The sequence below is a fragment of the Primulina eburnea genome, chromosome 15, assembly GCF_022965805.1.
Source record: "Primulina eburnea isolate SZY01 chromosome 15, ASM2296580v1, whole genome shotgun sequence".
Taxonomy (NCBI): Eukaryota; Viridiplantae; Streptophyta; class Magnoliopsida; order Lamiales; family Gesneriaceae; genus Primulina; species Primulina eburnea.
Window position 1 is genome coordinate 17,279,534 of NC_133115.1, and position 16,942 is coordinate 17,296,475.

A 16,942-nucleotide genomic window follows, 5' to 3' on the forward strand; every position below is an offset into this window, starting at 1 on the left:
GGTTATTACTTTTATAATTATTGGTATTAGATGTCGGACCCGGGGCCCCACATTAGGTGGTATCAGAGCATAAGATATTTGGGGAACATGGTAGATCGAGTCAATTCGAATTGCTTGATCATGTGATATATTTGCTAGCATTTTCATTGTGCCATAATGTGAAATACATGATTTTAATTGGGATATTATATTGTTGATCTTTATTCGATATTTTTGAGATTTTGAGTCTCGAGAGCCAGAGATGATGGATACGAGATTGAGATGATTATGATATTGTGATTTTATCTGTGTTTGATCTATTGTATATCAGACATGGCTACTCGTGGTAGAGGTCGTGGTAGACCTAGACAGGACGTACCAGTGGCACAAGATCAGGGCAGTGCTACTCATACTCAGATGGATATAACTCCTACTCCGATGGAGATACTGTTAGCCAGATTTCAGTCTTTGCACCCACCGATGTTGAAGGGTACAGAGAATGCATTAGAGTGTGAGAACTGGTTGGAGAATATGGATCAATTATTTGAATCTCTTGAGTATCCAGATGATCGTAGAATCAAGTTAGTTGTTCATCAGTTATTGGATGTTGCTAAGAGTTGGTGGATCATGACAAAGAAAGCTTTAGAGAGTCGAGGTACGATTGTTACCTGGGATATTTTTAAATCTGAATTTTATCAGCGTTTCTTTCCTACCTCTTACAGGAAAGATAGGGGAGCCGAGTTTGCAAATTTAAAGTAGGGAAATCTGAATATTGAGGACTATGTTGCTAAGTTCTCGAATTTACTGAGATTTGCTCCTCATGTAGCATCCGATGAAGAAGCTAAGGCCGATCACTTCATAAATGGTCTTAACCCAGATATATTTACCTTGGTTAATACTGGAAGGCCTAACACTTTTGCTGAGGCTCTTGATCGAGCCAAGGGAGCTGAAACCGGTATCATTAGACAGAGAGGTCCTCAGTATTCTCAACGACCCCAACAGCCACAGTTTCGACAGCAATTCAGACAGGGCAATATCGGTAGTAACAGTGGCAGCATAAGAGAGCAGTTTCGGGCTAGAGGCAAGCAATTTAAGAGGCATGGCAGTAATTTTTCGAGTTCTAGTGGATCGAGACAGTCTGGTTCAGTTCAGAGCACTGGTTATTCAGGTCCGACTTGTGGTCAGTGTGGTGGTAGACATTATACCGATCAGTGTAGAGGAATCTCGGGAGCTTGCCACTTGTGTAACCAGGTGGGACACTATGCTCGAGTGTGTCCTAACCGTGGCAGTGAAATATCTCAGAGTGGGGGATCATCGAGACAGATACCTCACCAGAATCGTCAGACCCCTACAGTTCATTCTTATCAGCAATCAAACAGGACAGATCAGAATAAACAGAGTGGTAGCCACAGGGTAGGACAGCCACCAAGACAGCAGGCTCGAGTTTTTGCACTCACTGAGGATGAGGCACATAATGCTCCCGATAATGTTATTGCAGGTAATTGTTTTTTCTCAGATTATCCTGCTTATGTTTTGATGGATACTGGTGCATCACATACTTTCATAGCTGAGCACTTTGTCTCGTTTCATTCATTGCATCCTATGCCATTATCATCTACATTATCTATTTCTACTCCACTGGGCAAAGTGATGAGGTCAGCTGAAATGATAAATGGTTGTGAATTTCGTTATGAGGATAATGTAATTGAACTTGATTGTATTGTATTGGAGATGTCTGATTTTGACTGCATAGTTGGCATTAACATGTTGACAAGATACAAGGCTACTGTAGATTGTTTTCAGAAGGTTGTTAAGTTTAGGCCTGATATGACAGATCACTGGACATTCTATGGTAAGGGTCCTCGAGCTAAGATTCCTTTGATATCTGCGTTGTCCATGACTCGTTTGTTGCAGAAAGGAGCCGAATGTTTCTTGGTTTATGCGATTGATATTTCAAGGTCAGTACCTAAATTGGAAGATATTCCAATTGTTAGTGAATTTTCAGATGTATTTCCAGATGAAATTCCAGGATTTCCTCCAGTCCGAGAGGTTGAGTTCAACATTGAGTTGATGCCAGGTACACAGCCTATTTCTAGAGCTCCTTATAAGATGGCACCAATTGAACTAAAAGAAATAAAGGAACAACTTGAGGATCTATTGGCTAAAGGATATATTAGACCCAGTGTTTCACCTTGGGGTGCTCCGGTTTTATTTGTGAAGAAGAAAGACGGATCTATGAGGCTTTGTGTCGATTATAGACAGTTGAATAAAGCCACAGTAAAGAATAAGTATCCTTTGCCAAGGATTGATGATCTCTTTGACCAGTTGCAGGGTTCTTCAGTATATTCTAAAATTGATTTAAGATCCGGATATCATCAGTTAAGAGTTAGTGAGGCATATGTGCCTAAAACTGCTTTTCGTACCAGGTATGGGCATTTTGAATTTTTGGTAATGCCTTTTGGGTTGACCAATGCACCTGCGGTATTTATGGATTTGATGAACCGGGTGTTTCAAAGGTATATAGATCAATTTGTGGTGATATTCATTGATGATATTCTTATTTATTCAAAATCTGAATCTGAGCATGCCGAACACTTGAGAGTTGTTTTGCAAATTTTTAAAACTGAAAAGTTGTATGCTAAATTATCGAAATGCGAGTTTTGGTTGGATAGAGTGGTTTTCCTTGGACATGTGATTTCAAGTGCAGGTATATCAGTTGATCCGAGTAAAGTTGAGGCAGTCATGAATTGGTCTAGACCGACATCAGTTCCTGAGGTACGTAGTTTTATGGGTTTGGCAGGCTATTATCGCAGATTTATTGAAGGATTCTCACAGATTGCGAGGCCAATTACCCAGCTGACACAAAAGAATGCACCATTTATTTGGTCGCAAGCATGTGAGGCTAGTTTTGTTGAACTTAAGAAGAGATTGACTAGTGCTCCAGTTTTGACTATTCCATCAGGTGTAGGAGGATTTACAATGCACACTGATGCTTCACATCAAGGACTGGGTTGTGCATTAATGCAGCATGGCCGTGTGGTTGCCTATGCTTCTAGACAGTTGAAGCCACATGAGTCTAGATACCCGGTGCATGACTTGGAATTAGCAGCAGTGGTTTTTGCCTTAAAGATTTGGCGTCACTATTTGTATGGGGAGAAATTTGAGATATTCACTGATCATAAGAGTTTGAAATATCTCTTTTCACAAGCTGAGCTGAATATGAGACAGAGGCGTTGGTTAGATTTGTTGAAAGACTATGATTGCGAAATAAAATATTATCCAGGAAAGTCTAATGCAGCAGCCGATGCTTTGAGCAGAAAAGTATGTAATATGTCTTTGATCACTAGCAGTGTATCTGATCTAGTAGAAGAGTGTTGTCTTTCTGGTTTGGATTTTGTGGAAAATACTCAACCTGTAAGAGTATTTATGATTCAGGCAGAACCCGAGTTGTTTGTTAAAATTAAAGAGGCCCAAAGATTAGATCAAAGTATTCAGAAATCAGTTGAACTCGTCAGATCAGGACATCAATCAGAATTTCAGGTCAATAATGAGGGTATTTTGTTTGTGAATGATCGTATTGTAGTTCCTAATATTTCAGAGTTGAGGATGCAGATTTTGCGTGATGCTCATTGCAGTAAATTCAGTGTACACCCTGGAAGTAAAAAGATGTACAATGATTTGAAGAAACAATTCTGGTGGAAAAGAATGAAATCTGACATAGCAGAATTTGTATCTCATTGTTTGAATTGTCAACAAGTGAAAGCAGAACGGAAGCGACCAGGAGGTCTTTTGCATAGCCTTAAGGTTCCAGAATGGAAGTGGGACCATATTACCATGGACTTTGTCACGAAATTGCCGAGGTCGTCGAGAGGTTGTGATTCAATTTGGGTTATCGTTGACAGATTAACTAAGTCTTCGTGTTTCATTCCTTATCAGATGACATATAGGCATGATCAGATGTCCAGATTGTACATAAGAGAAGTTTTGAGATTGCATGGTGTTCCTAAGTCCATTGTATCAGATCGTGATCCCAGATTTTCTTCTCATTTTTGGCAGAGTTTACAAGAGGCCCTTGGTACTCGTTTGCATTTGAGTACAGCATATCATCCTCAGACAGACGGACAGTCAGAACGTACTATTCAGACATTAGAGGATATGCTGAGAGCTGTAGTGATGGATTTTGGTATTGGTTGGCAGGATTCGTTACCACTTGTAGAGTTTTCTTATAACAACAGTTATCAAGTGAGCATTGGAATGTCACCATTTGAAGCATTATATGGCAGTAAATGTAGATCTCCTCTGTATTGGGACGATTTATCTGAAGCACCAATTGTAGGACCTGATATGATAAGAGATATGACAGAGAAGGTGAAATTGATTCAGAGTCGTATGCGAGCTGCTCAGGATAGGCAGGCTAAGTATGCGAACATCAGGAGACGACCATTGATTTTTGAGAAGGGTGACAGAGTTTTTCTGAAAATATCTCCTTTCCGTGGTACAGTTAGATTTGGAAAGAAGGGTAAATTATCACCAAGATTCATAGGTCCGTATGAGATTTTGGAACGTGTTGGTGATTTGGCTTACAGATTAGCTCTTCTTCCTCCTGCATTATCAGGTGTTCATGATGTTTTTCATGTGTCCATGTTGAGGAAATATCATCCAGATACTTCTCATGTACTTCCACCCGATGAGGTTGAGTTAGATCAGACTTTGAGCTACATTGAGAGACCGATTCAAATTCTAGACAGAAAAGATAAGCAACTTAGAAATAAATTGATACCGTTGATTAAAGTACAGTGGAACAGACATGGTGTCGAGGAGGCAACTTGGGAATTAGAAGATAAAATGAGACAAAAATATCCAGAGTTATTCAAATGAAGTACGCTTCTACTCTCGATTTTAATTTCAGTAATGATTATTACATGATAAACTTGAAAGAGATGATTGATTTCGAGGACGAAATCTATTTTTAGAGGGGAGGAATTGTAATGCCCGAATTTTGAAAATGTGATAGTAGTTGTGACGGTTATGACCTTACGTTATGGTATGAATGGTAATGAATGTTATTGAATGGAATAGATAATTGATGGGAAGAATCAAATGTTGAATTTGAGCTAAATAGGTGATGGAAGTGCAGAAACGGTATGAAAAATATGGCAGTAGTTGTGGTTTTTAGCATAATGTTTTGTATATTGATCCAATTGATGTGAGGCCACTTCCATTAGAAAGATATGACTTAAGGCTATAACTTTCCAGTTTTGCGTTTTGGTCAAATCATTAGGGAAGACGAGCCAAAAGCGCCCCGAAGTGTGTCGTGCGTATCGTCGTTCCTATAATGACACATGTTGGGAGATTTAGCATAACCTTTTACTCAGAACTCCAAATGATCTGAAATTTTGAGGGGTTAAAGAAAAGACATATATCTACAACTTTGTAGTTTACCACTTTCGCAAATTCCGAAGTTAAAAAGGTGTTTTGGACAGAATACGGCGCGCCCCTGCGCCAGAATTCGCGCGATAGCGCGCCCGGGCAGTATGGTGCGCGCCCCAGCACCAGATCTCGCACGATGGCGCGCCCAGTACTGATTTTGTTGTTGTTTGGGGCAGAATGGAGCGCGCGGCAGCGCCAAATCTCGCGCTATGGCGCCCAACAACAATAATAAAAACGTGTTTTGGTGTTTGGGAAGGCATAAAATAGAATGGTATCATATTTTTCCTCATTTCCCTTCTCCTTCTCCTCTCTCTATCGGTTTGGAAGCTAGGGTTCTCTTCTTCCTTTTTATTTTCTAATTTATTCTTCAATCTATGGGAGATTTGTTCAAGGAAATTATGAAATGAAGTTAGATTTGTGATCCTCTCTCCAAGAACTTCAAGATGGTGTAAGTATGTTATATTTTACTCAAGTTTGGAAATGAGATGAAGTTTAGAATTGATATTTGTGTTGATATTTGAGATGTTGGAGATGTTGAGATTGTGTTGGTTTGAATTTAAAATGGAATTGAAGACAATGGCAAAGTAAAGGAGCTAACTCTTTAGGACACATGCCATGTGTTTGATAGAATGATTCAATGAATGTTTTTATGGCATATTAAGGTTAAGAAATTTATGGATCTTGATTCGAAGCGATATAGAACTAATTATGAATTTTGAACAGAAATTACTCTGTTTTGATAGATGATCAGAGTTATTGAATTATAGTAGAATCCAGAGGTTCAAGACTTCTCACCTACGCATTTCGATCTTCTTTTGGTAATAATTGAAAGGTATGTTACGGTCGATAACATACGAGGTAAAAGTATCATTTTTATTTTAAATTGAAAACTCTTTGGCTTGATGAACTATTGGTGATTTGATGATGATTGTTGTATTGAGATGAGTTGATTATGATATCGAGATGATGATATTGATTTCCATCATGACATTGCATATTGAGTCACTTGTTGATTCAGATTTGATATGGCGGAGGTCGCCTTGATTTATTGATTTGTTGGACGTATGGGGCTATAGTTGAGTTGGCATAGTGTATGCGGAGGTCGCTGCTATGGCCTGAACACTCTCTATAGGCGCACCATAGTCTTGGGATTGTAGAACACAGCAACCCACCTCGAGCGGATGAGTCGGTGGATATTGCTGGGAGATTCTCTATCCTTGGGTACCCTATGACCAGATGATTCACTTGATCTTGAGATTTATTGATAGCCCACAGCTTCTGATCATGCATTGCATTATATTGCATCTTTATGAATTCATATGAAATATTTGAAATTTTAATTCTCATATGTTATTGATTGTATCATACTGGGTTTATACTCACCGGCGTGTCCGGTACCTCTTGTTTTCATGTGCTTGACGGTAGGTGAGGCGAGGCTTGGGATGCCAGAGTCAAGCTCCAGGCGAGGAGATGCGAGTTAGAGTGGGATTCTCGGGTCTTAGGAGCATTTGATGATGTTGGGAAAATTTGGTTCACAAGTTTATTTTGACATGTTGAAAACTTATAGTTCAAACATTTAAATTATTGTGACAATGTTTATGTGGATTTGTGAACAACGAATTATGTATTTTATTAAATCGTTTGGTTATTACTTTTATAATTATTGGTATTAGATGTCGGACCCGGGGCCCCACATTCTCGGTGGCTGGTCTTTTTAAGACTGTCTTCCAAGGCTGATCCCTGCAAGAATTCTCTAGTTAGAAAATCTGGTAAAGAATTAGATTTTCCAGAAATATGTTCAATATCAAAATCAAAACAAGCTAATATTGCTTGTCATCTAGCAAATATTTGTTTAGATGCTATTACTTTAACATCTTTTAAAAGAATATCTTTGGCAGATTTGCAATCAACTCTTAATAAAAATTTCTTATTTAAAAGATCACTTTCAAATTTTGTAATACATTTAACAATTGAAAGAATTTCTTTCTTTATTGTAGAATAATTCTTTTCAGTATTATTCCAAATACCAGAAGTATATCTCACAAGAATTTCTTTAGATGTATTATCTAATTTTTGTTTAAGTATTCCTCCATATCCAATATCAGAGGCATCTGTTTCAACTATTTTGAATGCTTCAGGATTAGCAATAGATAAACAAGGGAGTTCTTTAACTCTTTCTTTTATTTTTTGTATTGCTAAAGTATGACTATCAGTCCATGGTTGAGGATTTTCTTCAACCTTTGAAATAATAATTTACAATCTTGAGCGAGATCTTTATAAAAATCTCCTATATAATTAAGACTTCCAAGAAATCTTTGTAATTGATTTACATCAGTGATTTTATCAGGAAATTTATCAGCAAAAACAATTGCTCTTTCAATAGGAATTATTATTCCATTTTCAATATAATGTCCTAAGAATTTTATCTTAGTTTGAAAAAGTTTTACTTTTTTCTGATTTACTGCCAAACCAGCTTTTTTAGTCACTTGAATAAATATATTTAAATTTTTAAAATGCTGATCGATATTATCAGAATATATAAGGACATCATCTATATAGACGATAATATAATCTATATAAGAATTATAAATTTCATTCATTATATTTTGGAATTCCATTGGAGCATTTTTTAATCCAAATGGCATTACATTCCATTCGTAATGGCCAAATGGTACAGTAAAAGCTGTTTTATATTTATCTTCTTCTTTTAGAAGAATTTGATAAAATCCTGATTTTAAATCAAAAGAAGAGAATACTTTTCCTTTAAATAATCTATTTAGTAAATCTCTTTTATTTGGTAATGGATGTTTAATCCATTTTAATGCTTTATTAAGCGGTTTATAATTGATAACAAGTCTTGGAGCTCCCTTTTCAATTTCGGCTGCATTTTCAACATAGAAAGCTGGACAACTCCAAGGACTATTACTTAGTCTGATCAACTCCTTTTTAAGAAGACTATCAATTTCTTCTTTGCAATAATTTAAAAGTCTAGGCCCCATTGCTATAGGCCTTGCTTTTGTAGGAATTTTATCCTCAGAAAAATCATCTGTATAAGGAAGACTAACTTGATGGTTTTTCCTATTCCAAAAGGCATTAGGAACATCAGCGCATATCTCTTTAGATATGGTTTCTGAAATAATTTTTATTTTTTCCTGAATTTTATTAGATTTTAACTTTTCTTTAATATTTTTAAAAAGAATTTCATCTTTTAATGAAGTAACAAAATTTTCTTTATTACTAACTATTTTTTGTAAAATATTGATAGATTTTGAAACTGGTATAGTTGTAAATGGAAAAAATAAATCGTTACCTTTAATATTAGTATATAAACCCTTTTCATTAATTTTATTAATGGGAAACAACATTTGGAAAAATGGAGTTCCTAATATTACAGGAGTAGAAATATTCTTAATAAGAATAAAAGTAGTATTAAGACAAACCCCAGAATTACATATTGCCACATCAGACAATTTGTAATTAACTATAAGAGGTTGCTTATTAGCAGCTGTTATAAATTGAGTAGTCTTTTTATAATATTTAGAAAGAACAATTACTTCACTGATGCAATTTACATCAGCTTCTGTATCTAATAATGCTTCAATAGTAATTTTGAATTTTTTGTTAATAATAAGAGTTACTTTTGAGTACCATTTTTGAGAAATAATTTGGTCAATTTTATTAACCCATACCATTTGATTTATTTCTTTATCATCTTTGGATAAAATGTTTTCTTCTTCTTCTTCATCAGAAGTAGAATCTTTTTCCCAAACATGATCATTATTAATACTGAGAGTATTTACTCTTTCTTTTAAATATTTTATCTCAGATTTTATCTGATCTATTTCTCCTTTTAATTCGGAAATAGTAGGCTCTCTTTCTTTTTGTTTAGCCTTTTCTAATATTTTATTGTAAGAATATAATTCATACTCTTGTACAGTATTTTGTACAAGTTTAGTAGGCTTATGATTTGCCATATTTAGATAATGTTTTATAGCTTTTCTTTTTTCTAGAGGATCATTTATTTGATCTATGAGATCTAAAATGAAAGTTTCTTCATTTGATATAACATTTATTTCTAATCCCATAAAATTTATGAGACAAGTGTCACAATCACAATTTGGATCACATATTTTATTTTCTGTTATTTCATTATCAGAATCATTATCTGAACTGCTATTAGAATATTCTGATAATTCATCAATAATATTAATGTAGAAATCTTTTTGTATTGAATCTTCTTCTTTATTAAGAAGAATGTTTATCGATGATTCTTTTAAATCATTGTTTATATTGAGATTATTAATCTTTTTCTTGACATAACACTTATTAGCTTTATGTCCAATTTTTCCACATTTCCAGCATACTGGAACTTTAGAATCATTTTTTATAAGTTTTTTAAACATTTTCTTAGAATATCTTTTAGATTTTTCTTTATCTTTTAAATAATGTTTCTTTCTTTTAAATGGAAATCGTTTATTTTTCTTTTCCCTTTTAGGATATTGTATTGGTTGAAAGCCTATTTGCTCACAAAAATCACCAATAATATTTCTATTTTCTTCTTTTTGCATATCAAGTTGTCTTTTTAACTTGATATCATTGCAAAGATTAATTCCTTCTGCAGTTATTTCTGCAGATAAATCTCCGTAAGTAAGAATATTCCAATCTATAGAATTTGTTGGAGATTTAGATTTTAATCTATTTTTTACTCTTTCAGCAAAAAGAACTGGAAGTCCAGAAACAAATTTTTCTTTCCAGAAATTTGCATTGCAATCATTTCTGGTTAAAACTTTAGTCATAAAAACATCTTTATACCATCTGAATTCAGATAATGTTGGGCATCTCAAATTCATTAATTGTTCTTGAGATCTATCTAATTGGAGTTCATTAGCTCCAATAAAATTAGATAAAATTGTGTAAATAAGTGTATTTACAGCATCTGACTCTTCTCTTCCATTAAGATCAACTATAGAAGAGTTTAGAATTTTATTCTTTGCGTCTTTAGAAAGATAAAAATCCCACCAACCTTGAAGTTGGCCTGTGAAACCAGTAATAATGGCTTGAGCAATTTGCCTATCATTATTACCTTTTATCTTTGCCGCAGAAGAATATATTAACATTTGTTTAATAATAGTTTTAATCTGATATTCATATTTTCCATCTATATTCCATTCAGTAATGGCTTCTCCATTAAACTGAACGTAATCTTTCTTTTCTTCAATTTGAAGATCAACAGGTGTTGCTTTTTTATAAAAAGGTTTTACAATTGATACTTTATGCATTTTATTAATCTGCATTTCATCTTCAGACGAACTAGAAATATTATCTAGTTGTTCAGATTTGGTAATTACCGAAATAGAACCCTTTTCTTTAATATTAATTTTTTGTATTCGATCTATTAGACCTTCCATAAAATCATCGTCTTTTTTAAGAATTTAAAAGAAAATTTTCTTTTTTAAGATTAGGAGGAGGTTTTATCATCAAAGTCTTTGAACTTTCACCATTAGAAATTCCTTGTTTAGATTTTGATAAAATCTCTTCAATTCTAGTAGTCTGATTTCTTAAAGAATGTAGAGTAAGATTGGTAAAATTATTCTGTTGAATAATTCTTTATTACCCTTTTTAATTTGTAAAGTAGTAAAAAGAGGATGAATCTCAAAAGATTCTTCTCCAGTTTCATGAACATATATTTTATATGTTGATTCAAGAGTATTTATAAAAGACTCATCTTTAAAATTTGGAAATATTTTATTTCTTGCTGGAAAATATAAATTTTCCATCCATTTGAAAAAATCTAAATTTAATTTAGTTTCTTCAATCCATTCTAAGTATCTTGAAACATATAATGTTTGTTGTCTTGAATTTAAACAACTTAAAAACCATTTTTTCTTATTAAGATTTTTAATCTTATATAGACTCTTTTGGATAGAGTTATTATTAATAACCATAACATTATATCCTATATCAGAAAAAGTAGGGGAATTTGATTTTTTATTATTAACAGAATAACTTCGTTGAAATCTAGAAGTACTAGATTCAGGAATATCCACTTTATATTCTGGATGAGATACATTATCATTAGTCTTTTGAAGACCAGATATACTAATTTTTTCAAAATCAGATATAGAAGAAGTAGAATTTCTACTTTCTTCAGGAAGTTTAATAGGTAAATGTCTTTGAGATGAGAATTTTATTTCAACATCTCCATCAACATATTGAATTATACTTTCTAGTTTTCTAGATTCTTCTTTTAGAGAAGGGGCTATACTTTCCATTTTCCAGATTTCTGGCAGAGTAACTTGACTCCAATTAATTGTTTTAGGAATCATAATATTGCTTTTAGTAATATCAGTTATGAAAGAATAGTTTCTCCTCTTTTTGAACTAATTTGATTAGTATTGATCCTAAAATTAGATATCGTTGAATTCATGACTTTGTAACAAATTCTATATAATAGAACAACATTTTCTGTTCCATCTATCATATCAAAACCTTCAGTTTTTATATTTAAAGTGAGGGCTTTCATGATATTTGGATCAGAAAGAGAAATTGGAAAATTAGGGAAACAACTAAAATGTATTGGTCCTTCACATAATGAGGACTCTACAATTCCTAATAAGGAATCTTCGAATTTATTATGCCTTTGGTCTCGTACCAAAATTAAAGCTGAAGTATTTAGGCCTAATCTGGTAAGAGGTTTTAAACCTACTTGTATCATCCCCAGATGCATAAATTTGTAATTTTGCTTGTGAATATTAACAAGGTTTTGAGATAATAAACTAAATGAGTCGTATCCTCCTTTTAGAGGAATCGCTTCTTCAATTGTTTTAATAATATAGTCGGATTTAAAATTAAATCCATTAGATCTATAGATCTTCATATTAGAAGATGCTGGTATTTTCCAGTTTTGAATATTTTTCTCGAAATTTTCAGAAATAATTAATTCTTTGTTCTTAGTATTACTACTTGAAGATTTATTCTTCGTAAAAGATCGTATTAATTTATCCATTCAAGAATATGGTAGATAATGTCAAGGCTTTACCCTGCCTTACCCTTTGGCTTTACAGGCCTTATGGAACCCGACTTAAGGATTTCTCCTGGGTATAACTACCTTCTTCCTTACAGAATAAAAGAATAAGATCGTAACAGAAGAATAACTTTTATAAATTTCTGAAGAAATTTTATCTTAGTTTGAAAAAGTTTTACTTTTTTTTGATTTACTGCTAAACCAGCTTTTTTAGTAACTTGAATAAATATATTTAAATGTTTAAAATGCTGATCGATATTATCGGAATATATAAGGACATCATCTATATAGACGATAATATAATCTATATAAGAATTATAAATTTCATTCATTATATTTTGGAATTCCATTGGAGCATTTTTTAATCCAAATGGCATTACATTCCATTCGTAATGGCCAAATGGTACAGTAAAAGCTGTTTTATATTTATCTTCTTCTTTTAGAAGAATTTGATAAAATCCTGATTTTAAATCAAAAGAAGAGAATAATTTTCCTTTAAATAATCTATTTAGTAAATCTCTTTTATTTGGTAATGGATGTTTAATCCATTTTAATGCTTTATTAAGCGGTTTATAATTGATAACAAGTCTTGGAGCTCCCCTTTCAATTTCGGCTGCATTTTCAACATAGAAAGCTGGACAACTCCAAGGACTATTACTTAGTCTGATCAACTCCTTTTTAAGAAGACTATCAATTTCTTCTTTGCAATAATTTAAAAGTCTAGGCCCCATTGCTATAGGCCTTGCTTTTGTAGGAATTTTATCCTCAGAAAAATCATCTGTATAAGGAAGACTAACTTGATGTTTTTTCCTATTTCAAAAGGCATTAGGAACATCAGCGCATATCTCTTTAGATATGGTTTCTGAAATAATTTTTATTTTTTCTTGAATTTTATCAGATTTTAACTTCTCTTTAATATTTTTAAAAAGAATTTCATCTTTTAATGAATTAACAAAATTTTCTTTATTACTAACTATTTTTTGTAAAATATTGATAGATTTTGAAACTGGTATAGTTGTAAATGGAAAAAAATAAATCATTACCTTTAATGTTGGTATATAAACCCTTTTCATTAATTCTATTAATAGGAAACAACATTTGGAAAAATGGAGTTCCTAAAATCACAGGAGTAGATATATTTTTAATGAGAATAAAAGTTGTATTTAAACAAACTCCAGAATTACATATTGCCACATCAGACAATTTGTAATTAACTATAAGAGGTTGCTTATTAGCAGCTGTTATAAATTGAGTAGTCTTTTTATAATATTTAGAAGGAACAATTCCTTCACTGATGCAATTTACATCAGCTCTTGTATCTAATAATGCTTCAATAGTAATTTTGAATTTTTTGTTAATAATAATAGTTACTTTTGAGTACCATTTTTGAGAAATAATTTGGTCAATTTTATTAACCCATACCATTTGATTTATTTCTTTATCATCTTTGGATAAAATGTTTTCTTCTTCTTCTTCATCAGAAGTAGAATCTTTTTCCCAAACATGATCATTATTAATACTGAGAGTATTTACTCTTTCTTTTAAATATTTTATCTCAGATTTTATCTGATCTATTTCTCCTTTTAATTCGGAAATAGTAGGCTCTCTTTCTTTTTGTTTAGCCTTTTCTAATATTTTATTGTAAGAATATAATTCATACTCTTGTACAGTATTTTGTACAAGTTTAGTAGGCTTATGATTTGCCATATTTAGACAATGTTCTATAGCTTTTCTTTTTTCTAGAGGATCATTTATTTGATCTATGAGATCTAAAATGAAAGTTTCTTCATTTGATATTACATTTATTTCTAATCCCATAAAATTTATGAGACATGTATCACAATCACAATCTGGATCGCAAATTTTATTTTCTGATATTTCAGAATCATTATCTGAACTACTGTTAGAATAATCAGATAATTCATTAATAATATTGATATAAAAGTCTTTTTACTTTAGATTTTCTTCTGTATTAAGAAGAATATTTATCAATGATTCTTTTAAATCATTGTTTATATTGAGATTATTAATCTTTTTCTTGACATAACACTTATTAGCTTTATGTCCAATCTTTCCACATTTCCAGCATACTGGAACTTTAGTAGAGTCATTTTTTATAGGTTTTTTAAACCTTTTCTTAGAATATTTTTTAGATTTTTCTTTATCTTTTATATAATGTTTTTTCTTTTTAAAAAGAAATCTTTTCTTTTTCTTATCTCTTTTAGGGTATTGTATTGGTTGAAAGCCTATTTGCTCACAAAAATCACCAATAATATTTCTATTTTCTTCTTTTTGCATATCAAGTTGTCTTTTTAACTTGATATCATTGCAAAGATTAATTCCTTCTGCAGTTATTTCTGCAGATAAATCTCCGTAAGTAAGAATATTCCAATCTATAGAATTTGTTGGAGATTTAGATTTTAATCTATTTTTTACTCTTTCAGCAAAAAGAACTGGAAGTCCAGAAATAAATTTTTCTTTCCAAAAATTTGCATTGCAATCATTTCTGGTTAAAACTTTAGTCATAAAAACATCTTTATACCATCTGAATTCAGATAATGTTGGGCATCTCAAATTCATTAATTGTTCTTGAGATCTATCTAATTGGAGTTCATTAGCTCCAATAAAATTAGATAAAATTGTGTAAATAAGTGTATTTACAGCATCTGACTCTTCTCTTCCATTAAGATCAACTATAGAAGAGTTTAGAATTTTATTCTTTGCGTCTTTAGAAAGATAAAAATCCCACCAACCTTGAAGTTGGCCTGTGAAACCAGTAATAATGGCTTGAGCAATTTGCCTATCATTATTACCTTTTATCTTTGCCGCAGAAGAATATATTAACATTTGTTTAATAATAGTTTTAATCTGATATTCAGATTTTCCATCTATATTCCATTCAGTAATGGCTTCTCCATTAAACTGAACGTAATCTTTCTTTTCTTCAATTTGAAGATCAACAGGTGTTGCCTTTTTATAAAAATGTTTTACAATTGATACTTTATGCATTTTATTAATCTGCATTTCATCTTCAGACGAACTAGAAATATTATCTAGTTGTTCAGATTTGGTAATTACCGAAATAGAACCCTTTTCTTTAATATTAATTTTTTGTAATCGATCTATTAGACCTTCCATAAAATCATCGTCTTTTTTAAGAATTTAAAAGAAAATTTTCTTTTTTAAGATTAGGAGGAGGTTTTATCATCAAAGTCTTTGAACTTTCACCATTAGAAATTCCTTGTTTAGATTTGATAAAATCTCTTCAATTCTAGTAGTCTGATTTCTTAAAGAATGTAGAGTAAGATTGGTAAAATTATTCTGTTGAATAATTCTTTATTACCCTTTTTAATTTGTAAAGTAGTAAAAAGAGGATGAATCTCAAAAGATTCTTCTCCAGTTTCATGAACATATATTTTATATGTTGATTCAAGAGTATTTATAAAAGACTCATCTTTAAAATTTGGAAATATTTTATTTCTTGCTGGAAAATATAAATTTTCCATCCATTTGAAAAAATCTAAATTTAATTTAGTTTCTTCAATCCATTCTAAATATCTTGAAACATATAATGTTTGTTGTCTTGAATTTAAACAACTTAAAAACCATTTTTTCTTATTAAGATTTTTAATCTTATCTAAACTTTTTTGGATAGAGTTATTATTAATAACCATAACATTATATCCCATATCAGAAAAAGTAGGGGAATTTGATTTTTTATTATTAACAGAATAACTTCGTTGAAATCTAGAAGTACTAGATTCAGGAATATCCACTTTATATTCTGGATGAGATACATTATCATTAGTCTTTTGAAGACCAGATATACTAATTTTTTCAAAATCAGATATAGAAGAAGTAGAATTTCTACTTTCTTCAGGAAGTTTAATACGTAAATGTCTTTGAGATGAGAATTTTATTTCAACATCTCCATCAACATATTGAATTATACTTTCTAGTTTTCTAGATTCTTATTTTAGAGAAGGGGCTATACTTTCCATTTTCCAGATTTCTGGCAGAGTAACTTGACTCCAATTAATTGTTTTAGGAATCATAATATTGCTTTTAGTAATATCAGTTATGAAAAGAGTAGTTTCTCCTCTTTTTGAACTAATTTGATTAGTATTGATCCTAAAATTAGATATCGTTGAATTCATGACTTTGTAACAAATTCTATATAATAGAACAACATTTTCTGTTCCATCTATCATATCAAAACCTTCAGTTTTTATATTTAAAGTGAGGGCTTTCATGATATTTGGATCAGAAAGAGAAATTGGAAAATTAGGGAAACAACTAAAATGTATTGGTCCTTCGCATAATGAGGACTCTAAAATTCCTAATAAGGAATCTTCGAATTTATTATGCCTTTGGTCTCGTACCAAAATTAAAGCTGAAGTATTTAGGCCTAATCTGGTAAGAGGTTTTAAACCTTCTTGTATCATCCACAAATGCATAAATTTGTAATTTTGCTTGTGAATATTAACAAGGTTTTGAGATAATAAACTA

At 31.8% G+C, this 16,942-nt stretch overlaps 1 protein-coding gene and 1 long non-coding RNA gene across 2 annotated transcripts; both read left to right on the forward strand.

Annotated features, from left to right (window-relative positions):
• Nucleotides 1-1,078: 1,078 nt before the first annotated feature.
• On the forward strand, nucleotides 1,079-4,857 carry LOC140815504 (uncharacterized). Its single transcript, XM_073174594.1, has 7 exons — nucleotides 1,079-1,147; nucleotides 1,231-1,477; nucleotides 1,547-1,785; nucleotides 1,894-2,056; nucleotides 2,804-3,093; nucleotides 3,415-3,850; nucleotides 4,481-4,857. Exons 1-7 carry the CDS (start codon nucleotides 1,079-1,081, stop codon nucleotides 4,855-4,857), a joined length of 1,821 nt encoding a protein of 606 aa, XP_073030695.1.
• A 1,264-nt stretch (nucleotides 4,858-6,121) lies between these two features.
• On the forward strand, nucleotides 6,122-7,057 carry LOC140815231 (uncharacterized). The gene is made up of 2 exons (XR_012114305.1): nucleotides 6,122-6,241; nucleotides 6,835-7,057. It is a non-coding gene; the product is annotated as an uncharacterized lncRNA (long non-coding RNA).
• The last annotated feature ends 9,885 nt before the right edge of the window (nucleotides 7,058-16,942 follow it).